This window comes from Ochotona princeps, chromosome 7, assembly GCF_030435755.1.
Source record: "Ochotona princeps isolate mOchPri1 chromosome 7, mOchPri1.hap1, whole genome shotgun sequence".
Lineage (NCBI taxonomy): Eukaryota > Metazoa > Chordata > Mammalia > Lagomorpha > Ochotonidae > Ochotona > Ochotona princeps.
This window is the reverse complement of record NC_080838.1, coordinates 56407317-56428325: the sequence shown is the minus strand read 5'-3', so window position 1 is coordinate 56428325 and position 21009 is coordinate 56407317. Positions and strand designations below refer to the sequence as shown.

At 46.0% G+C, this 21009-nt stretch overlaps 1 protein-coding gene across 1 annotated transcript in view; it reads right to left on the bottom strand.

Annotated features, from left to right (window-relative positions):
- FAM13A (family with sequence similarity 13 member A) overlaps window positions 1-21009 on the bottom strand; it is a 334054-nt gene that overhangs the window by 294474 nt on the left and 18571 nt on the right. Inside the window, exon 2 of the mRNA XM_058667049.1 lies at window positions 6821-7010. Within this exon, the coding sequence (XP_058523032.1) occupies window positions 6821-7010 (190 nt within the window). The remainder of the gene's footprint in view (window positions 1-6820; window positions 7011-21009) is intronic.

Sequence of the window (21009 nt, the reverse complement as noted above, 5' to 3'; positions counted from 1 at the left end):
AGTCATCTTTTAATGAATTAATGAGGCAGAAAGCCAGACACACACGTGCTGGTTCACTCCCTAAGCTGCACGGCTGGGGCTGGGACAGGCTGAGGCCAGGGCTCCAGAGCCTGTCCAGGTGTTGAACCTGAGAGCAGGTGGTTCGTAATGGTTGGAAATTGAGTGTTCACAACACTGGAGGCTGGTGTGTCCAGTGTCCATCAAGGGCCTAGCCCCTGCCTTGACAGACAGCAAGAGAGAAGCAGACAGAAGGAAGCAAACTCTCCCTTTCATAATTACTCACTCTCATGACAATGGCACTAACTCCCTCAAGAGGGCGGAATCCTGTTAGCCTAATTACCTCCTCCAGGCCCTCCTCCCAGTGGCCCACCTGCCACCATGGGGGGTCCCTGCAGCTGCTATCAGAGAGCCTGGGGTTGAGTGTGGGCTCCACTTCTGATCTAGCCTCCTGCTAGTGTGCACCCTGGGAAACGTGCTCATGGGACGGGTGCGTGGGTCTCCTCCAACATACATAGGACACCTGGGTGGAGCTCTGGACGCCTGGCCTCAGCCCTGGCTGTGGCTGGCATTTTGAGTAGTGAGTTGGCAGATGGACTCTCTCACTCACTTGCTCGATTTCAAAGAAATAAAAAATATTTCTTAACTACAATTTTAGTTTTGATGTTAACAAGAACCGTGGTACAACCATGGTATTCAAAATGTTGAACACTCAGTATGGCCAAGGTACTGCCTAATCGGAAGAAATATCAGTCAGGGTGCGTGGTGGGCAGGTTCTAAACCACACTCCCTGAGCCCCACCACTTGCACCATACCCAGCTGTAATCCACTCCAGTGCATGCCTTCTCAGCACAACACGGCAAGTGTCACAGGATGTCCCGGCTCAGATGAGGTCACGGACGCCTGTGGTGATGCGTGCTATTCATTTGCTCTCTCTGATGAAGCAGCTGATGACCTCCATGGAAAGGCCCCCAGGGGAGAGACTCCAGGCCATCTCTGCCCAACAGCCAGTGAGCAACCAAGACATTCAGGTCACTGGCCCACAGGGGACAGAATCCTGGCAAGTGCCACATGGATGAGCGTGGAGGGGAGTCTGGCACATCTGTTCTGACATGACTGTGCCCTCTGCAGACACCACAAATACAGCCTGGGAAGAGACCCTGAGACAGAGGCCGCAGCTAAGCTGTGTCCAGACTCCTGACACAGAGAAATTGTGAAAGAATATCAAATGTACGGTTTCTGCCTGCTGCTGGGAGAAGGGAGCTAATCTGGCTATGGAGCAATGGACAAGGAAGAACATCATTCCCTTCAGTTTGTCGGAACAGCAGGTACAGTGGGAGACTTGGGCTTGATCATTTAAAGCCTTCATGGTCTGTTTGCTCTATCTTACAAAGGTTCAAGTACTCATTCATTCATTTTAATCTGAAAGGTACAGACAGAGAGAGGTGATTCACTGGCTGATTTACTCCTCGGACGTCCCTAAGAGCCAGCTGCCAAGAACTCCACCTGCGGCTCCCACGCATAGCAGAGACCCAGGGACTTGACCCATGATCTGGGCTTCCCAGCACGTCCATCGGCAGGGGGCTGGATGGGAAGCAGAGCATCCAGGACTCGAACAAGGCAATTCCACACTGGCAACGGTGGAGCAGGTTGCACGTGGGTGTCCCAAGCCCTGGCTTGACCACCAGGCTAAAGGCTCACCTCAGAGGTTCACCTCTCCCTCCGGAATACATGCTCTTGAAGGAATGTTCTATCCCGACCCAAACGGCAGCACAGGGACTCTGGAATCATGTCCTGCTCCTGTGTTTACTCAGCCCTTGAGCCTAACTCTGCTTCTGTTCTCAGCCCAGGAAATGCCCCTTGGAGCTGTTTCTCACACAGTGTTTTTCTAGCTTTGACCTTAGGATGTCTCTTCCAATGTTTTTTTTTTTTAACCTTTCCTCAAATAAACATACTTCCGTCAATTTCAAAATAACTGCTCAGCTCCAAGAACAGCCTGTGGTCTTGCAGGCCCCGGATCCCAGTGGGCCTCCCAAGCAGAGAGAAAAGTCATGGCCGGAAGTCACGGGCAGAAAGCCTTCTCAAACATTTATGTCCTGCCTGCACTGTATTTATTTGCACAAACCTCCGCCACCCAAGACAGTTCTCAGGACACCTTGCAGTTTGTCACCAGGGGAAGTTTACTCCACAAAGGCGACATATCACTCGGTGGGAAACAGAATGTAAAGTTGTTGTTTTTTTTAATAAAAAGTTTGTTTTTATTCATTGGAAAAGTAGATTTACAGAGAGGAAGACAGAGAAACAAATCTTCCGTCCACTGGCTCACTCGCCAAGTGGCTATAATGGCTGGAGTGAGCTGATCATTCCAAAGCCAGGAGCTTCCTCTGGGTCTCTCACGCGGGTGCAGGGTCCTGAGGCTTTGGGCCGTGCTCGACTGCTTTCCCAGGCCACAAGCATGGAGCTGCATGGGAAGTGGAGCAGTCGGGACATGAACCAGTGCCCATATGGGATCACGGTGCAAGGATTTAGCCACAGGACCATGGCACCACCAGGCCCGAATGTATTGTTTTGAAAAGTCCCTCATGATTCTACAAAACACTGGTGGCTCATTTCAAGCTGACCAGACTAGATTAAATATTTCTACTGTAAAATATGAGGAAGTTGTGACTGTAACAGAAATGTTCTGAAGAAGCCTTTTAAATTAGCTCCACAAAGTAGAGCTATTCTTCATTCCAAAGCTTCCATTACACTTGACGTTAGCAGATACGTGTCCATCATCATAAAACAACAACCGAACAGTAGCTTAGAAAGGACAGAAAAATCGTGTATCACTGACGGCCATTTTTTAGCATAAGTAAACTCTTCATTTCAAAATCTTACAAATGTATCATTAGAAACTAAGCACACCACAAGTCAGCCCAGCAGCATATGCTCCCCAGCAGGAAAACAACATATGAGCCAATGTTGCCACCTGGTGGTCATGTGGCAGTACTGCACTCTTCAGAATAGAACATATTACCTTCAAGCTAAAAGAATCCATTAATAGGATCAGCAAAACAAATGACTAGGAAATAGTCTGAAGAGCCCGCCCAAAGTCTATGAAAAGACTTCTTGTCCTAAATTTCTTGCTAAACTGTCTGCATTTAGATAAGATGATACACTAAGACCAAAATTTCCAAGTATGATTAGAATATGTGAGCAATTATTCCCTTCCTCCAATACCTGACAAGTATGGATTGTGTCACAGTAAATATCTGATGACCTGCAGACCATGAAATAATAATATGAACTCTACAATCCCGTTCTCAAGCTGCATATCCCATTTCAAAAGCACATGGGTTCAACAGTTTAGTAATATGACAGCTTCAAACTGAAGTAGAGACTTCCAGTTTGGTATGTGGCAATACACTACACTGTCAAAATGCAGGTGCCAGGCCCTAGCCCAGTCAAGGTTCTGATGTAGATCAGGGGTTAGTAGTAATTGTACTTCATGTCCCTAATGAAGAATGGTCAGTTCCCCTTACGAGAATGTTTAGTTGGCATTACCTGAAAGCACTTTAGTTAAGAGTGTGCTGCCCCACTTCGTCTTGCCAATGTTCCCATCTGCAGGTGGTGGACTCTTCTAATGTGTGACCCTTACATTTGGAGGACTGATTAAATACAAGAATTTTTAAAATTTGAAAACCTTCAATAATCTTTCATGCTACACTTAGTCAACACTGGTGAAAAAAAAAAAAAAAAGCACATTACAGGCCAGTCAGGAAACCACTGATCAAACCACCTGCAACTCTCACCCCACATGAGCACTAGTTCAAATCCCAGCTGCTCTGCTTCCAACCTCGTTCGCTAGCAGTGCACCTGGGGAAGCAGCAGATGAGCCGCTCCACACAGGAGACACAGATGAAGCCGGACTATTGAGGCCATGTGGGAAGGTAATGAGCAGCAATTCTGCCTTTCAAATACAAAGACTATAAAGTATGGTCCACACCAAACAGTATCAGTAGTCATGAGCCAAAACACTGCACAATAGCAAGAAGCTCTATTTAACAAATCTAATGAATATTTATATCCTATCCCTGGGGTGCAGTTTGACTCAACCTAGCCTGCAAAAAGGAGTCCCGTCATACCTTGGACTTATTGTAAACTGGAGTTTTCAGGCTTAATATCTGCCTTCTGGGCCCAGCACAACGGCTGAGTGGCTAAATCCTTGCTTTGCAAGCATCGGGATCCCATATGGGCACAAGTGTCCTGGCAGCCCCGCTTCCCATTCAGCTCCCTGTCTGTGGCCTGGGATAGCAGCGGAGGATGGCCCACAGCCTTGGGACCCAGCACCCGCATGGGAGACTTGGAAGAAGCACCTGGCTCCTGGCTTCGAATCAGTTCAGCTCCAGCTGTTGCAGTCACTTCGGGAGTGAACCAGCAGATGGAAGATCTTTCTCTCCTCTCTGTAAATCTGCCTTTCCAATACAAATAAATCAATCTTAAAAAAAAAAAAAAAAAGATAGCCACTTCCAACTCCTGACTCCTGCTTCCTGTCACCAGTGGAGAGGCAGTGGTGGTGGCCCAAATAACTGGGCTCTCACCATGCACGTGGCAGGTCTCAGTGGAGTTCCAGGCTCCCAGCTGTGCCTTGGTCCAGGCCTGGCTGTGGCAGGCACTGCAGGCTTGCTGCGTGGCCCTTCCCCGTCTCGTGTGCACAAATCCAGAGCTGTGCTCTAAAAGCACAAATCCAGAGCTGTGCTCTAAGAACCCCGACCCTCAGCATCTTCTCTCCCTTCAAAAACAAGGAGGAAACTATAGCACCAGAACACAAGTCTGGAGTTTCAGCTATCAAGGTAAAACGCTGCTGTGTTACTGACATACTGTTAACCTAAGCAGACATGTTTCTCAACTAGCAAACAGCTGAAGTGCCAAGGGGATACAGACATCCATTCTCAAGCCCTGTCCCTGTGGATCCCTGTTCCTGGAGGAACAAAGGTGCAGTGCTGCCTTCCCCTGCCAACCAAGGATGCCCACTGGCAGGGAGACGGGGCTGGCATCCCAAGAAGGGCTGGGGCGTGCAGCAGACAGGAGAAGTGTTGAACTAAGTATGAATTTTTCAAGTTTTGCATCTAAAAATCCCTACCAACTTTATAACAGCTCTACTGCATGGCTGCATTTGTTATTTTAATATAAGAATGATGAAAGCCCCATCACTATGCCTCAGATTACAGCCTCCCAAAAATCCTTTACAACTGATGTATATTTACTAGACCTTTTACTCGCTTTATTAAAATGATGATTTCTTTATTTGAAGATAGAGTTACAAAGAAAGAAAGATATCGTCTATGTGTTGGTTCACTCCCCAGATGGATGCAAGAGCCAGGGTTGGCCCAGGAACTCCACATGGGTCTCCCGTGTGGTATTCGGGGCCCGGGTGCTTGCATCACCTGCAGTTGCTTTGCCAGGTACCTTAGCAGGAAGCTGAATCAGCAGCACGGCAGCTGGATTGGAACGGGAACCCATATGGAATGCCGGTGTCACAGGCAGAAGCTGAACACACTACACCGTAATACCAGCCCCTATTCTGATCTTTTTAAATGTACAGTTACTTATTTTATTGGAAACACAGGGAGACACAGATCACTGCCATCCTACCAGTTTACTCCTCAAATGTCCATAGCAGCCAAGGTTGAACCAGGCCAGAGCCAGGAGCCAGGAACTCAATTTGGGTCTCCCACACGCGGCAGGGACACAAAGCCATCACTGACTAAGGGAAACATAGTCTAGCTTTTTACTGTGCGATGTGCTCTACTATTCTCCAAATGCTTTACATTCTCAAAACACACGGCACTTGTCGTCACCCAGTACTGTATTACACATCCTTCTGTTGTGGACAGTTGAGCAGGAAGGAGTCATGACTGGCCTTAGCTGGAAAGCGCTGCCTACAAAGTGTTTTGATTACACGGGATGCATCTGTTGACACTGGATCACTCCAGAGAATTCTCTCAAGGGTATTTAGCGCTTAAAAATGAAAAAATAGGGTGCCCAGCATGATAGCCTAGTAGCGGCTAAAAGTCCTTGCCTTGCACGTGCCGGGAGCCGATATGGGCGCCAGTTCTAATCCTGGCAGCCCCACTTCCCATCCAGCTCCCTGCTTGTCCCCTGGGAAAGCAGTTGAGAACAGCCCAAAGCCTTGGGACCCTGCACCCATGTGGCAGACCCAGAATAAGCTCCTGGCTCCTGGCTTTGGATTGGCTCAGTTCAGGCCGTTATGGCCATTTGGGGAGTGAATCAGCAGATAGAAGATCTTCCTCTCTGTTTTCCCTCCTCTCTGTATATCTGACTTTCTAATAAAAATTTTAAAAAATCTAAAATAAAAAATATGAGCAGACCCTGGGACACCCACATCCCAAATTATCGTCCCTGGAATGGAGTCCAGCTTGAGGCTAACGTGGACACTAGGGGGCAGCAAGGAGTCGGGTCTCTACTACTCCTGTGGGACACCCCAAATTTTGTCTGGGCCCTTCGCCCAGGCTGGGCCATGGTGAGCATTTGTGAAGGCGGGCCTGTGGAAGACTCTGCCTTTCTGTCTCACGAACAAATGCATAAAGACTTTCGAACAGCTGAAAAATATTAGGCAGTATTTCAAATTAGCAACTTGAAAAATTCCATCAGTTGCTCCAGAGTAAATCAAATTAGCACTTAAAAAAAATAACATTAAGAAGTAATATCCTTTCTTAAGGGAAAAGTATACCAGAAATAATCTGATATTCCAGTTAGGGTGCTCAAAAAGAGCTCATGCAAGAACAGAACTAACTCGGCAAGCGGCGGTCCCACTCACCGTGCAGCCTCAGGTACTCCACGGCACTCCACACCACGGCGGGGACCCCGTGCTCTGTGAGGCCCTGGCGCTGCAGTTCCTGCAGACCGACCCCAAACACTCTGGGCTGCGCAGAATCCTCCGGCTCGTGCAGCGGCACCACCACGATCTTTTTCATGTCTTCTCTCAGCCGAACCGCTGCTTTACTTTGCTTAAAAGAACGTAAGAAGACAGAGCAGTCAGTCACCTTGACCACAGGTGGCTGCATGATGACAACAGGAAACACCTGAGCTGAGAGGCGCAGGTCTCCAGAGACCCTCAGCAGCGGCCTTGCAGGCAAGTTCACTTCCAGTCAGGTCAAAATCTCCAACATCTCTCCCGTGCTGCTCTGGGTCCCGTGTGGTGCACACCAATGGAGCGAGTCAGACACACGCAGAAACCCAAAGCCTTAGTGTAGCCAGGGGAGCCGGAACACACCAAGCCTCTCAGCTCCACAGCAACCAGGGGGTGGGGCTCCGAAGCACAGGGCCAAGGAACACGCCCAGGAGACACCCCGACACCCCCACAGCTCCTCCACAGAAGGTTTCCAGACACAAAAGGTTACTGGGAGGTGATTTTCAGGCAGTTTTACTTTCAAGTGTTAGATGGACATTTCTGTGAATTGACTTTGATCAGTAATCAGTACGATTACGTGGTAACTTTCCAGCATAGAAAATCAATTCCCACGGGGCTTCCAAAAAATGTCCTCTCTTTAAGTTGGCAACATTTTAAGTATCATGATTTAAAAATTTCATTTAGGCTATATATTACAACTAAAAACTGCAACTTACTTCAACAGATTCAAGTTACTACCACAGTGAGAAAAAATACCACAAGTTTGTTTCTTCCTTTTCTAACAATAAAAGTTTACAGGAATGTGGCAGGCACACATTATTCATATGTATAGACAAATGCTATTTGTGTGTCATGTGGATGCATAAATAAATTTAAAACCTGAACAGAAACAGGACAGAAGGCAAACACAACTTTACTTGAGTGTAGAGGAAGTCAAATTGGGGGGAAATTTGCTTCCTAAAAACGAATATATCAACTAAGCAAATTATAACTTCTCGTCAATGACTTGCTTAGTCATTATAGTACTGTAAATAAAAACGTCTTACTTCATTCTACAGCTGAAGAAATAAAGATCAGAGATAGACAATGTGGTGTAAGTCACCCAGCGACTGTGAGACAGCTTCATTTTGTTCTAGCTCTATGATCCTCCCCTCAGTGTGACTACTGATGCCATAGCGAGGTTTGCACATGATTATGGAAACTATACGAAACGCTCTATGTAAAACAAAAATCATTGGTAACTCATAGACAACAGACTCGAATCAGCATTAGACAATAGTTAAACTACAAAGACATATAGGGGAATCAAGAGCGATCCTAACAACGTTTTAACAGTAGGTCATATGCACAGAGCGGGGCAGACCCAAGTGGAACAGGGGGACAGGAGGAGGCTTGTATCTCAACCCTGAAGACTCCCGGATCCTCACCAAGGACTATTAGTAGGAGCACCAAGGACTACATCCCAACTGCCAAGGAGACCACGGGGAATTGGAGTGCCTTCAGAGACCAAGAACTCTGAGGTCATCCACTCCCGCTTGGATCTTCCACATGAGATGGAAGAAGTCCAAATCCTCCCTCACAGGATCCAAGGGCATCAGAACAACAGCCAGGAGCCCTGAGCAGTCCACAGAAACAGAACAGTAAACTTCCTTCGGGACTAGGGAGGGGAGCTCTCTGGTCCTCGCTTGGTTCCAACTTGGGGTCCCCACCCTCTCTCGCAATGACCATCAGGATCGCTCTGGACACCCCACAAAACAAATAACCAACCAACCAAAAAGTCTAGAATAAATAGAGAACAACAAGGAAAGCTTAGAATCAGGCAAGAAACGGTCAGCATGGATTCACTTATACCTTACTGGGTGGGACACAAAGATTAGTTACTCCTCACTAGGGTATTGAGGATTTCTCTGCACACCCCTCCTAAAACTGTTCACCTAAACTGTTGACATATGTCTTGTTAGAGTTATAAGCCAGTCTAGACTACCCAAAAAAAAGCCAGGTTCAGCAAAATTATGCTTCAACACTATAAAATGCCAAATATTATAAAGAAAATAGATATGAGACAGCTGAACAGTAATCTATAGCCATTTTAACATGTATAGAACCCAGTTGTATAGAAACTAAAATTGAAATGTCAATGAAGTAGTCACAGGATGTGGTTAAGAATTTGTATTTTTTTCTTTAACATGTTGGTTACTCAATACTATGTCAATTAATTCCATGACGTTATAAATTGTTACTGATGCTATGTCGGGGCTTTTAATTGATCGGGATGATACTCTGCCAGCTCTACCTTCACACCAGAAAAGTTCTCCCCAAGAAACCGTTGAATTTGTCTGGACAATAAGATGCTGGACTCTATGCTTGGTATATCTTGCAATGAAAGAATCTCAACTGAACTTGAACTTGGGTAATGCAACAAGGTGGAGGAATCCACCATGGAGGGAGGGTTTGGGGAGGGGTGGGGGAATCCCGGTACCTATAAAACTGTGTCACATGATGCAATGTAATTAAAAAATAAATAAATTTAAAAAATCAACCTTTGTTTTGAAGCAGATCTGATCCTCTCAAGTTGAGCTTGCATCTTATAAAGTACAGAGTCTGATCAACTCTCACTGGCATATTTTCATCTTTAGATAGTTCATATTTGAAAATTGATTTTGCTAGTGAACATCCAGCAGATGTAAAGTGAAATACATATGCAGTATCTATTAATGCCATAGATAAGTAATACTGTAACAGCTACTATGGAGGAGTAGGATGGGCAGAATCATGATCTGTGTTGCTAAAAAAAAATCATTCTTTTTATAAAGGCATGATTAGCAATCATTAATTAAATAAGCAAATTTGGGTCAACAACCATGGATTCTTTTCTTGTGTGTTTATAAACATAAACATGAAACCCCTTCAACAAAATACATGGGAAGTTCCTGGTGCAAAAATAGTCAAAACTCTGCCAGCAACAATAAACACAGGGGAGGGTCACGAATCAGACAACCCAGCCAAATGCTTTGGAGCACAGACTGCCTCCCCCTCCTGGCTCCTACTAGCTGTAACCTTGGATGAGCCACTTAACTGCTCCATGCCTCAGCTTCCTCATCAGAAAACGGGGGCACTCTTCTGCAACACAGGACCACAAAGCGCTGCTAGCAAGGCAGAGTGAGACTGGCAGAGAGGCAGGCAGGTTGGCACACACACAGTTTTCCATGTGCTGTCTTAGCCTCCCCCTCAAATGGCTGGTAACGTCCAGTTCTGGGCTAGGCCAGAGCTGGGAGCCTGGAACTCCATTCAAGTCTCCCATGGTTGACAGAGGCACCAATACTTGGGCCACCTTCCCCTGCTTTCCCAGGCACATTGGCAGCGATCTGGATTGGAGTGGGGGGCAGTCGGGACACAGCCTGGTGCCACGATAGGGGGTGTGTCATGGCAGGTGCTTCACTGACTGCACACCAACGGGTGAAACAGGCTAAGTGGGCAGATACTCCAGTGATCATTACTATCAGGTGTGGATCTCCAATTTTATAAAATCTGTAAGCATGACTCTTAAATGATAGCTATGAATTGAATAATTTGCTCTGTTAGAATTTCTTGAGGTTTTCTTGGAAACTTTCAAAGTTTTCTTAGAAAGCTGATCTACATTTGAGTTTAAAATCTTGAGTTAATGTTTTCCCTGCCTCTTGACTGCAGCTGCAGACAGTATGTTGCACCAGAGCCCACAGGTTGACCGGCAGTCCCACACTGTGGTTCTAAGGTTTCAGGAAGAGACACGGCCCCACTCATCCTGACTACAAGTTATACCACGTGTTGACTCAAAACAGAGCCATGCTGCATCACACAGCTACACACAATTACAAAAATAAAAGACAATCTGATTGCTGTTGTCAATAGGTAACCAGGTCAGCCCATTTAAGGATAAACAAGATTAGCTAAAAGTGAAACACAGAAGTTACACATTTATAGGGATAAACAAACATGTGCTTGGTTTTTAACTGATCTTTTAATTCAAGGTAACACTTTTACAAAGTTAATGTTATTCAAAGAAACAACCACAGTCAAGCATAGTTCAGCAGCTGTATTTTCAGACACTCAAGTCAATCCTTCAGGGATAACAAATACATATTATGAAGTTTTGTTCATCTTTTTTAGTTGATGGAGTCATGTAATAGAAAAACCAACACTAAGACGTTTTCACTAGTTTATGCCTAAGGTAATAGAGAATCCCCAACAGCTTAAATACAAAACATCCTTTCCATAAGTAATAAGACATACTCAATAGGCCATTAGCCAAGGTATAGAAATGAAAAATCATTTGTAACGAATCCCATGTACACTGAAATTATTTGGACTCTAATGCAATGACTGCATTCAATTTGAATACTTAAGGGATGTTGGCGTCTCAGTAAATACACATCTAACCTTGCTTGCCTTAATAGCAGCTACAACAATTACTAACAACAGTTACTGATGAAGCGTTCTGGGTCTCCCTCAACTGTTGAAACCTGTTTGCATGCAAACTCCCACAGATTACATACATTTCAAGTTTGACTATATGGGGGTGGGGAGTGTGAGTGTGTGTGTGTGTGTGTGTACACAAAACAAACCTTTCCAATCAAACATTTTCAAAGTAAAACTCATCAAAACAAAAAGAAAACTGGAGTTTCAGGAAATACAAGAAAATGAGAATGATGGAAGCTAACTCTCACAGAACACTTACTACCTACGCCAGCTGTGGCTCTATATAATTCAGATGGGTTTCATCACTAAATCCTACATTTACTAAGGCAGGGAGAAGGCACTCTGTGACCCCCATTTTACAATAAGCACGGAGGGGCCAGCAACATGCCAGGACCCAGCAAGTCCGCAGCACAGCTAGGAGTTGCACTCAGCAAGCTCAGTCCAGAAGCCACGTTCCTCCTGCTGTCTGCACACGGAAATGGTGAGGATGAAGGCAGACACACATAAATCGTGGTGCGAAGAGCAGGGCACTTGCTCAGAATGAGAAACAAGAGGCAAGCTCCTATAGCAGGGAAGAACAAGAACACTGGCAGGTGCCTTGGTCAGCTCAAAAGACAGACTCAGAAGCAGAACCTGAGCAGGAAAGCTCTCAGCAGTAGGGATGAGTTACAGGAGCCTTGAACTTTTGGAACAGCTAATAACCACAGAGTGAATGAGAAAGGTAAAAGCAATGCCTTCGCAGTGGGAAACCTCTGAAATTCCCGGGGGAAGAGAGAGCACGCAAGTGTGAGGGAGAAGGCAGGGAACATATGCTGTGGCACAGGGAGTTGTAAAGCTGCCGTCTGCAGAGCTAACATTCATTTTGGGTGCTGGTTCGAGTCCCCGCTGTTCCACTTCCAACTCCGCTCCCTGCTAATGTGCTTGGGAAGAAACAGAAGATGACCCAACTGCGTGGGGTCCCTGCACCCGTGTGGGAGACCTGGAAGAAATCCATGGTTTTAGACTGACCCAGCTCAGTTGCAGCCATTTGCTAAGTGAACCAGTGAACCTTCTTTCTCTCCTGCTTTGTCTCTGTAACTCTGCTGTTTAAATGAATAGAAAATAAATCTTTTTAAAAAGTGAGGCAGAAGAGAAACCTGCCTGCATGTTCAGCTTTTACAGTCCAGAGCCAGAGAAGAATGTCAGATCCGTTGGCCACAGCACTCAAGTTCTTAATGGTGCACACCTGGGAGTCTCAGACCTTCTCCTGCATGTAGTGCTCCCATGAGGACACAGGACACAAGGGGGAACCACTCTACACGCAGCTGTCTGCTTAAGAGAAAACTTGGTTTTAGACTACGAAAATCACCTGCCTGCATTTCCTTGAGGAAATCCTCAATCAAACTAAGGTACCCTGCAAGAAAATGAGATAACATCACTGTTCAAATTCAGAACCATGCAATGGGGCCAAGGCTCATAAATATAACAGGACTTGTGTAGACCAGCCAGCCATCCCATTACCACACCAAAGGGATAGGAGAGTGCAAGCTGCACTCAGGACATCCTGTGCTAGGAAGCAAGGCAATATTCAGACTGAGGGGGCACAGACGAGGCCCTGGGTCAGCTTCAAGGGGCTCCCACAACAGGAGCACTGGTAGTAGTAACTGTTACGACAACCCACTGGGTACAAAATCCCTAAACCCATAGTGGCGTAAGCATGGCAGAAGAATGCTGGTAGCTAATGCATAATCGATGACAAAATGCTTCCAACAGGGCCCACTGGCAATGCTGGTATCCCAAACAGGTGCCAGTTCATGTCCTAGTTGCTCCACTTCCAATCCAGCTCCCTGCTAATGGTCTGAGAAAAGTATCAGAAAATGTTCCAAGTCCTTAGGTCACTACTACCCATGTGGGAGACCAAATAAAGCTCCTGGCTTTGGCCTGGTCCAGCTGGGGCCATTGTGACCATTGTGGAAAGTGAATAAGAGCATGAAACATTTCTCTCTCTCTCTCTCTCTCTCTCTCTCTCTCTGTAGTCTGAGTTGCACAATCAAAAATAGAATCTTAGAAGAATCCTTCCCACAAACAGTTTAATCGATTATTAAAGTAAGGATGATCTGTGGTGGCTGAACATCAGGTCAAAAGTTGCTTGAGATGCAGCTGCACAGTCTCAGAAAGACTGCCCTGCTGATTACACGCCGTCCTCCAAGGACACACATCAGCCTTACAAAGCAAAGCTGCAGCCCTTTACTACAGATCAAATGCCATCAGTTGTCAGCACAACACGCGGCATTCTGCGCTTCTGATGGGAGGCGGCAGGAAGAACACATCCTCTTGATGTCAGCCCAAAATATTTACACTGATGTAAACAGAGGCTAGCGGAAGTCGCAGCTGTGCCAAGTGAGGGACACTGTGACAGAAGAGCCGCATACAGATCGCAGACGCCTAGTCAGAAGGAAGGCTGAGGCCAGAATTCAGAGTTCATACACATGGCCTTCAAATGCAGCACACGCTCGGTGCAGTCAACATCAAAACAGGGACTCAGGCTGTGCACTTTTGTCCAAATGCACAGAACACGTATGACAAGAGCAACCCCTAAAGAGCAAAGTTAGGAGCATTAATTTATCAATATAGGCTGATGAATTACAAAAACATAACACCCTGTTTTGTTAATATAACGCCCTAAGTGGTAACTTTACTTCTGTCCACTTGTCTGTAAACTTGAAACTACTCAAAAGGTCAAGTCTCCTCATTCACACACACAAAGCAGCAGGTGTTCTCACTGAAATAACTGGGAACGCTGACCACGCCTTGGATATTAGATGAAAATAACACTAAATGTTTCAGAGATGGCATTACCATCCAGCTTATCCCAGATACTCCTGTACCCCAGCATGCACTTACAAGGTAGATGCTGAAACAGGGCTAGGTGTAACGATGCTTTCAAATTCATGTAGACACTTCCAACGCAATGTCCACATGGCATCCAAAAGCTCATCAAGAAGTTTATTGAGCATTTTCATTCTATTTTCCACATAGTTTTTGAAGCGCCCACACATGGGTGCATATGTGCATGCACACAGAGTGAGCATAAATACTAATTTTTAATAATAAATTGATTTTATTTTTGATAATGTTTACATAGTTGAGAGGGATGCCTGTCCATGTGGACCACCGATTAGAGTGGAGAGGGTGGAGGAATGGGGGAAAGTGGATGAGACAACTGCCATCAATCTCCTGTTTTCTTCTGGTATCTGGGGAAAGCGGAGAGAGAAGGTGAGGGGGCTGTCCCAGCAATCCAACCACATCAGAACCCAATGTCAGCCCAGGGTCCCTAGTGTGGAACACGTTCCAAGGATACTGCTTGAGTGGTTTTGATAGTTCTGAGATGCTGTTGACTTCATTGCTCCAAGGTTGAGGAAATCCTTCCAAGGTCCATTGGCTGACACAATCTACCTTCATTCAAGTCTTGATTCACCCAGATACTTGTCTGGGGAGCTGTCCAATTTGTTCTGCCCTCCTTGGCCTCTGCTGGCCTCAATGAACTGGCTGTCATGTCCCCCATGAGCATCTGAGACTGCCATCCACTACAGAGCCCTCATCAACCTTGGAGGCCCAGTTCTGACACATGTACTCCATGCTCACACCACATATCCTTTGAGTTTCACCTTGGTTGGAGTTCTGAGTCCGGTGGTCCAGTTGGGGATGGGCCCCAAGATCATCACAGATGACCCCAACCTGACTCCCATGTGTGTCAGGCAGTGTGGGGTTCGGCTCAGTCCATCACCCACACGAGCCTACACACATACTGGTGGTGGCAATCACCTGGTCAGTTCTGTCCCCAGCCCTATCTTACATACAAACCAGTGCATGCTGCAGCCCAGCCTAACCCTGCCCACCATACACTTGCCCTCGCACACACCAGCAGGAGCTGCAGTTTAGTCAGAGTAGCTCCCAAAAGCTCTCACTAGGCCTGCTTCCAGCCTTGCTTCCCGTGCTTGCGAGAGTCCAGTCTGCCCCACATCCCAGTCAGATTTCATACACATCAATGAGCATTGCAGTCCAGCTCAACTCAACCGATCCCACTATCCAGCTTACACTCAGGCTGGAGGGTGTCACTACCTATTTAGCCATGCCCACCCCAAGTCCTGGTTCTCATGCTCACCAGGGGGAGCTGCAGCACATCAAAGAGGTGTCATTTTCTTTCATGTGCTTGAATCAGACCTGACTTTTGTGTGTGCCTGCCAGTACAAGGTCCGGCTCTGTCCATCACCCACATCAGCCAAAGCACACACTGGTAAGCTGCAATTGCTGGGTCAGCTCTGTCCCCATGCCTGTCTCTTAAGCAAAGCAATGGATGCTGCGGCCAAGTCCAACCCTGCCCACCACACACTTGGCCCTCATGTACTCCAGCAGGAGCTGCAGCCTAGTCAGAGTGTCCCCCAGTATCTCCCACCAGGCCTACCGTCAGTCCCAGTATCTGTGCTTGCCAGTATGTGCAGCAGACTGGTCCAGTCTGTCCCTCATCCCATTCAGCTCTCACACACTTTAATGGGCATTGAAGCCTAGCTCAACTCAGCTCATGCCCTAATGTGAACTAGCTGGTTCTGTGGCCCAACCCAGCCTGCCTGCACCCATCCTGGTTCTCACATTTGCCAGTGGGTGTTATGAACTGGCCCAGCCTGGCCCGCTTCCCACCTGACCCACACATAAGCTGGCAGGTACTATAATCTGGCTTGGTCAAGGCTGCTCCCAGCCTTGGTTCTTGCGCTCACCTGCAGGAATTGAGTCCTGATAGAAAAGTTCCCCAAGTTCCTCTATCAGGTCACTCCCAGTGGTACACCGAAAATATTCACTCCCAGGGGACAGTACCAAGAATGTTCACATATTAATCTCTCCACCTTTAAGAATGTTCCATACTTTTCACTAATAAAAATTTTGGAAACAGATTTCTCAAAGATACACCTTGCAAACCAAGAGTAATACACCCCTTTAACATCACCAGTAGGAGGGAAGGGACCATGCTCTTTGCCAATTGCAAGTGAATTCTAACAAATGCAATGGTGCGACTCTCCCTAGGCAGAGAGAGAAGCCTGGTTACAGCTGGCAGCCCAGGGAGATTCAATAGAGCTGAAATTAGGGGCATGAGTTTTAATCCTGAGTTTGGCACTGGCTGGTGTGCTTTCCCTGGCAATACTGGACGCCTTGGTCCAGCGTATAGCTTTTGACAGGGTCCAGTACCAAGCAAAGAACAACGATGCCTGCCTTCTGTGTGTTCACCTAAGCACAGCTTAGGGATCCCTGGGAAGGCCAGCACTGAGCCTCAGGGTCCTCACAGCCACTGGGGGGGGGGGGCACACATAAAAGCATCATCAATGCCAAGAGCATGTTCCTATCTGTTACATGGCAGCGAGAATATCAACTTCAGTGTTAGCAGAGTTTTATCACATGACATAGATCATAGCATCGCTCACTGAGCCAGAGGAGAGGTTGAAAATGTTGTGTGTGTGTGTGTGTGTGTGTGTGTGTGTGTAGAGGTGTTTGCCTCAGCACTTAAGTTGGCACTTCACAGCCTACATCTTTGGCCGGATTGCCTGTTTGAGTCCTGACTCCTCTGCCTCTCCTCCAGCTTCCCCGCAGGCAGCAGTTGATGAACTCAAATACTTGTGTTTCTGCCAGCCATGTGGGAGACCGGGATGGAGTACCAGGCTCTTGGCATCAGGCTACCCAGAGGTGACTGCTGTGGGCACTTGGGGAAGGGAAACAGATAGATGATCTCTCTTTCTCTCTGTCTTCCTGCTTTCCAATGAAACTAGATTTTAAAAAATCATCACCACAATTTCTATGTGGTAATCAAACCACTGAAAGGCTACTACAGCAGGATCTGCAGTAGCCTGCTGATGGGTATTTTTCTCTTCCTTAGTGGGGGCAGGAAGCAAAGGGTCGGCAACAATATGCTGAGTCTTCGGCAGCTTGAGATGACCATGTGGTAAGCTGTGAGGTTGCTGTGACCACCAGAAAAACTCCTTAAAGAGGCCCATGCAGTCCCTTTGTCACACCCGTTTAGATCACAGACACAAAGCCTGACACTCATGCTGTGACTGCACAGCACCCAAAAGGTAGAAGCTAAGCCTGATGGACAAATAAAGAGGGGAAGGGGACTTGTGCCTGATGACATCAGAGTCGCCCACCTGGGCTATCTACTCATGGATGTGGATGTGGCATGTCAAGAGAGTACTCTGCCTGAAAGCCAACAGTTATGTGTTGACAGGTGGGCACTGGGCACAGCAGTTAAGCTGACTTCTGGAACACCCATATCTCTTACTGAAGTACTTGGGTTCGAGCACCCACCCTGCTCTTACCCCCGGCTTCCTGTTGTTAACCCATATCCTGGAGGGCAGCTCATGTATTTGGATCTCTCTGCCTTTCAAATAGATACAAATAAACTTTAAAGTGTTCTTTCTAAAAATGAATTATTTACCAGATGAATTTTTAAGTGAAAGTAGTCAAAAGTTTGTAGAAATCAGTTTTAGCAAATGTAAAACAAACTTACTAAAAACTCAAAAGCACTTCTTGTATGTCTTATTATTTACCCTCACAGAAACACTTCATAGCATATGTTACTATTTATGTGTTCCCAGTTTCTTGTAAACTGGATTCCATGGGTCATGAAATCCTGAAAACACCTAAAACTTTCTCTCTTTATCCAAATAAAAGTATATTTCAAAATAGCCTGCATCACCTCGCATCACACAAGGTAAAATTAATTAGCTTCTACAACTTGAGTTCAAAGAGTCTCTAGTGTGTCTTTATGTCCAAGGAGCTAGTAAAAACGAATGTAATAACACCACTGTGAATGCTTTCACTTCCTGTGAAACCACAAAGATGAAGAAGAGGATGAGTAACAGCAGAGAGAAAAGCTGTAAACTCCAGCTTGCAGTCAGGTGCCACAGCAGGAAGCTGAGGTCAAACAACATGCCAGCACTCCTGGGAGCTGCAGAAGTTGCTGGTAGAACATTTTCCAAATCTGCTCCAGACGTTTATGACCTCCAGCACAGCACAGTGGGAGGAGGAACCTACAGGCCTGAATTGTTTAGAGGAAGTGAACAGCAGAACCTGCACTGGCCACAAGGTGGCAGAGATAGCAGGCAGCATTAGAGAAACAGCCTGCTGAAACTGAGCCTATCACTGTGGAAAGGCACTTGGAAGACAGAAGTCTCATGACCCATGTGATCTCCTGGAACACAAGGAAAAGAAAGTCCCTGGCCCCTCACTGCTACCTCTCAGAGGACCCTCCTGTTGCTGACATTACAAATATAAATGCCATTCAAGAATGAACAGGAAAAAAGATCACAGCTAACCGATGCCTTTACAAAGACAAAACTTTCAGAAAGTAGCAAGTAGCATTGCAAGTCACCTGCAAGAACTCAACAGAAAAACATGACCAACAGGGACGAGCACTGTGTCATACTGCGTAAGGCTGCAAACTGTAATGCTGACATCCTGTGTGGTACCGGTTCAAGTCCCAGATGCTCCACTTCTGATCCAGCTCCCTGACAATGCACGTGGGAAAACATGAGAAGATGGCCCGGGTGCTTGGGCCCCTGCCATCCAACTTGGAGACCAGGAGGGAGCTCTTGGCTTCAGTCTGGCTAAGACCTAGCCATTATGGCTATCCAGGGAGTGAACAAACAGATGGAGTATCTTTCTCTCTCTTACTCCCTGCCTCTCTGTTGTTCTGCCATTCAAATAAATAAACAGATCCTTAAAAAAAGTTATGAAGAAGATGAAAACTGTAGCCTAGAATAAAATGATCTAATAAAAATAAGCATGTAACGCTAAAAGCACAATCAATGAAAACGTAAATCAGAAGTCATCAAAATTAAAAGCTGTGGAACAAGACACAGAAGTGGGAAGTGGTAACTCAAAGAAAATATGTGCAAATAGCATATCTTACGCACATTTAACATCTAAAATTTGTAAAGAACAATGCAACAATGACTTTTAAAAACTCAAAAAAATGAGCAAAAGAAGTGATATTCCTGCAGAGAAGAGACACAAATGGCCAATAAGCACAACAAAAGATGCTCAGTATCACCTCTCTTCAGAAAAAGTCAATCATAATCACAATGAGACAAATCCTTTATGTCCATGAGGATGGTTATTCTCAAAATTAGGAAATAGCAGGTGTGGGATGGCCTAAGACTTGTACACTGTGGTGGGAGTATGACATGCTACTGCTGTTGAAAAACCAGGCAATTTCTCCAAAAGGCAAACCCAGGATTACTCTGGGATGCAGCAATTCCACTTCTGAGTATGTACCTGAGAAGCAGAGACTTGAAGCCATCCCTGTCTACCAAAGCCCACATAGCAGCACTCACAGCAGCTGAAGAGCAGGAGCAACTCAACTGTGCATCAACAGATCAACAGACAAAATAGTGTGGAACCAAATAGCAAATAGCCTTAACAAGGAAGGGAATTCTGATATATGCCACACATGGAAGAATAGTGAACACACTGTTCAGAGTGAAATAGGACACAGAAGGACAAAACTGGACTGATTCAACACACTTAGCCCAAGTACATTCATGCAGACAGAAAAAACAATGGTACCTAGGAGTGCAGTTACCCGCTACTGTTTAATTGGCACAGTTTTATGTTGGGGAAAATGAAAACCTTCTAGACAGGGATAGAGGTGAGTGCTATATAATACTGTGACTACTTAAAATCATGAAATTAAATGTACAGTTTGACACCATATTTTTTTTAAAAGAGATTTTACAGAAAGAAGAGATAGAAAGATCTTCTGTCAACTGGTTTATTCCTCAAGTGGCCACGATGGTCGGAGCTGAGCCATTCCAAAGGCAGGAGCCGGGAGCCTCTTCCAGGTCTCCTACGTGGGTGCAGGGTCGCAAGGCTCTGGGCTGTCCTCTACTGTTCTCCCAGGCCACAGGCAGGCAGATGGGTGGGAAGTCTAGCAACCGAGACACGAACCAGCACCTATATGGGATCCTGGTGCATGCAAAGTGAGAATTTAGCTGCTGGACCATTGTGCTGAGCCCTCAACACAATAAAATTTAAATCTAGCCTATTGTAATAATAATAATAAAACAAAGTAATGAGAAGAACACATGATGAAAAAACAAATACAAAGTGAAGGGAGGGGATGTTCAACAAGAGAATGTGAAGCCCAGGCTGGCACAACTCAGAAAAGAAGGAACAGGGAAAACCTGTTGGAAAACCACATTAGCATGAGTGCGCAGCCGAAAATAAAACCTCACAGTGCAGTGAGGGGCCAAAAAGGCCAAACGAGAAGAGCAGATGTAATGAAACAGAAGGAGGGGACACCACCATGATGGCAGCAATAGCTGGTGAGCACTACCTGAGCTCCAACGGCTATGTGACCAGAGTTCTCAAACAAAACTGAGCAATGGAGCCAAACACTCACACACACAAATCTTGAAAACTCCTTTTATCACCTATGTCGTGTGCGAAGATCTTCTCCCATTCTGTGGGTTGCCTTTTTATTTTGTTGATTGTTTCTCTAGCTGTACAGAAGCTTCTTAGTTTGATGAGGTCCCAATTGTTTATTTTGGTCTTGATTTCTACTGCATTTGGAGTCTTTTTTAGGAAGTGAGGGCCTACCCCTAAGTGTTCCAGTG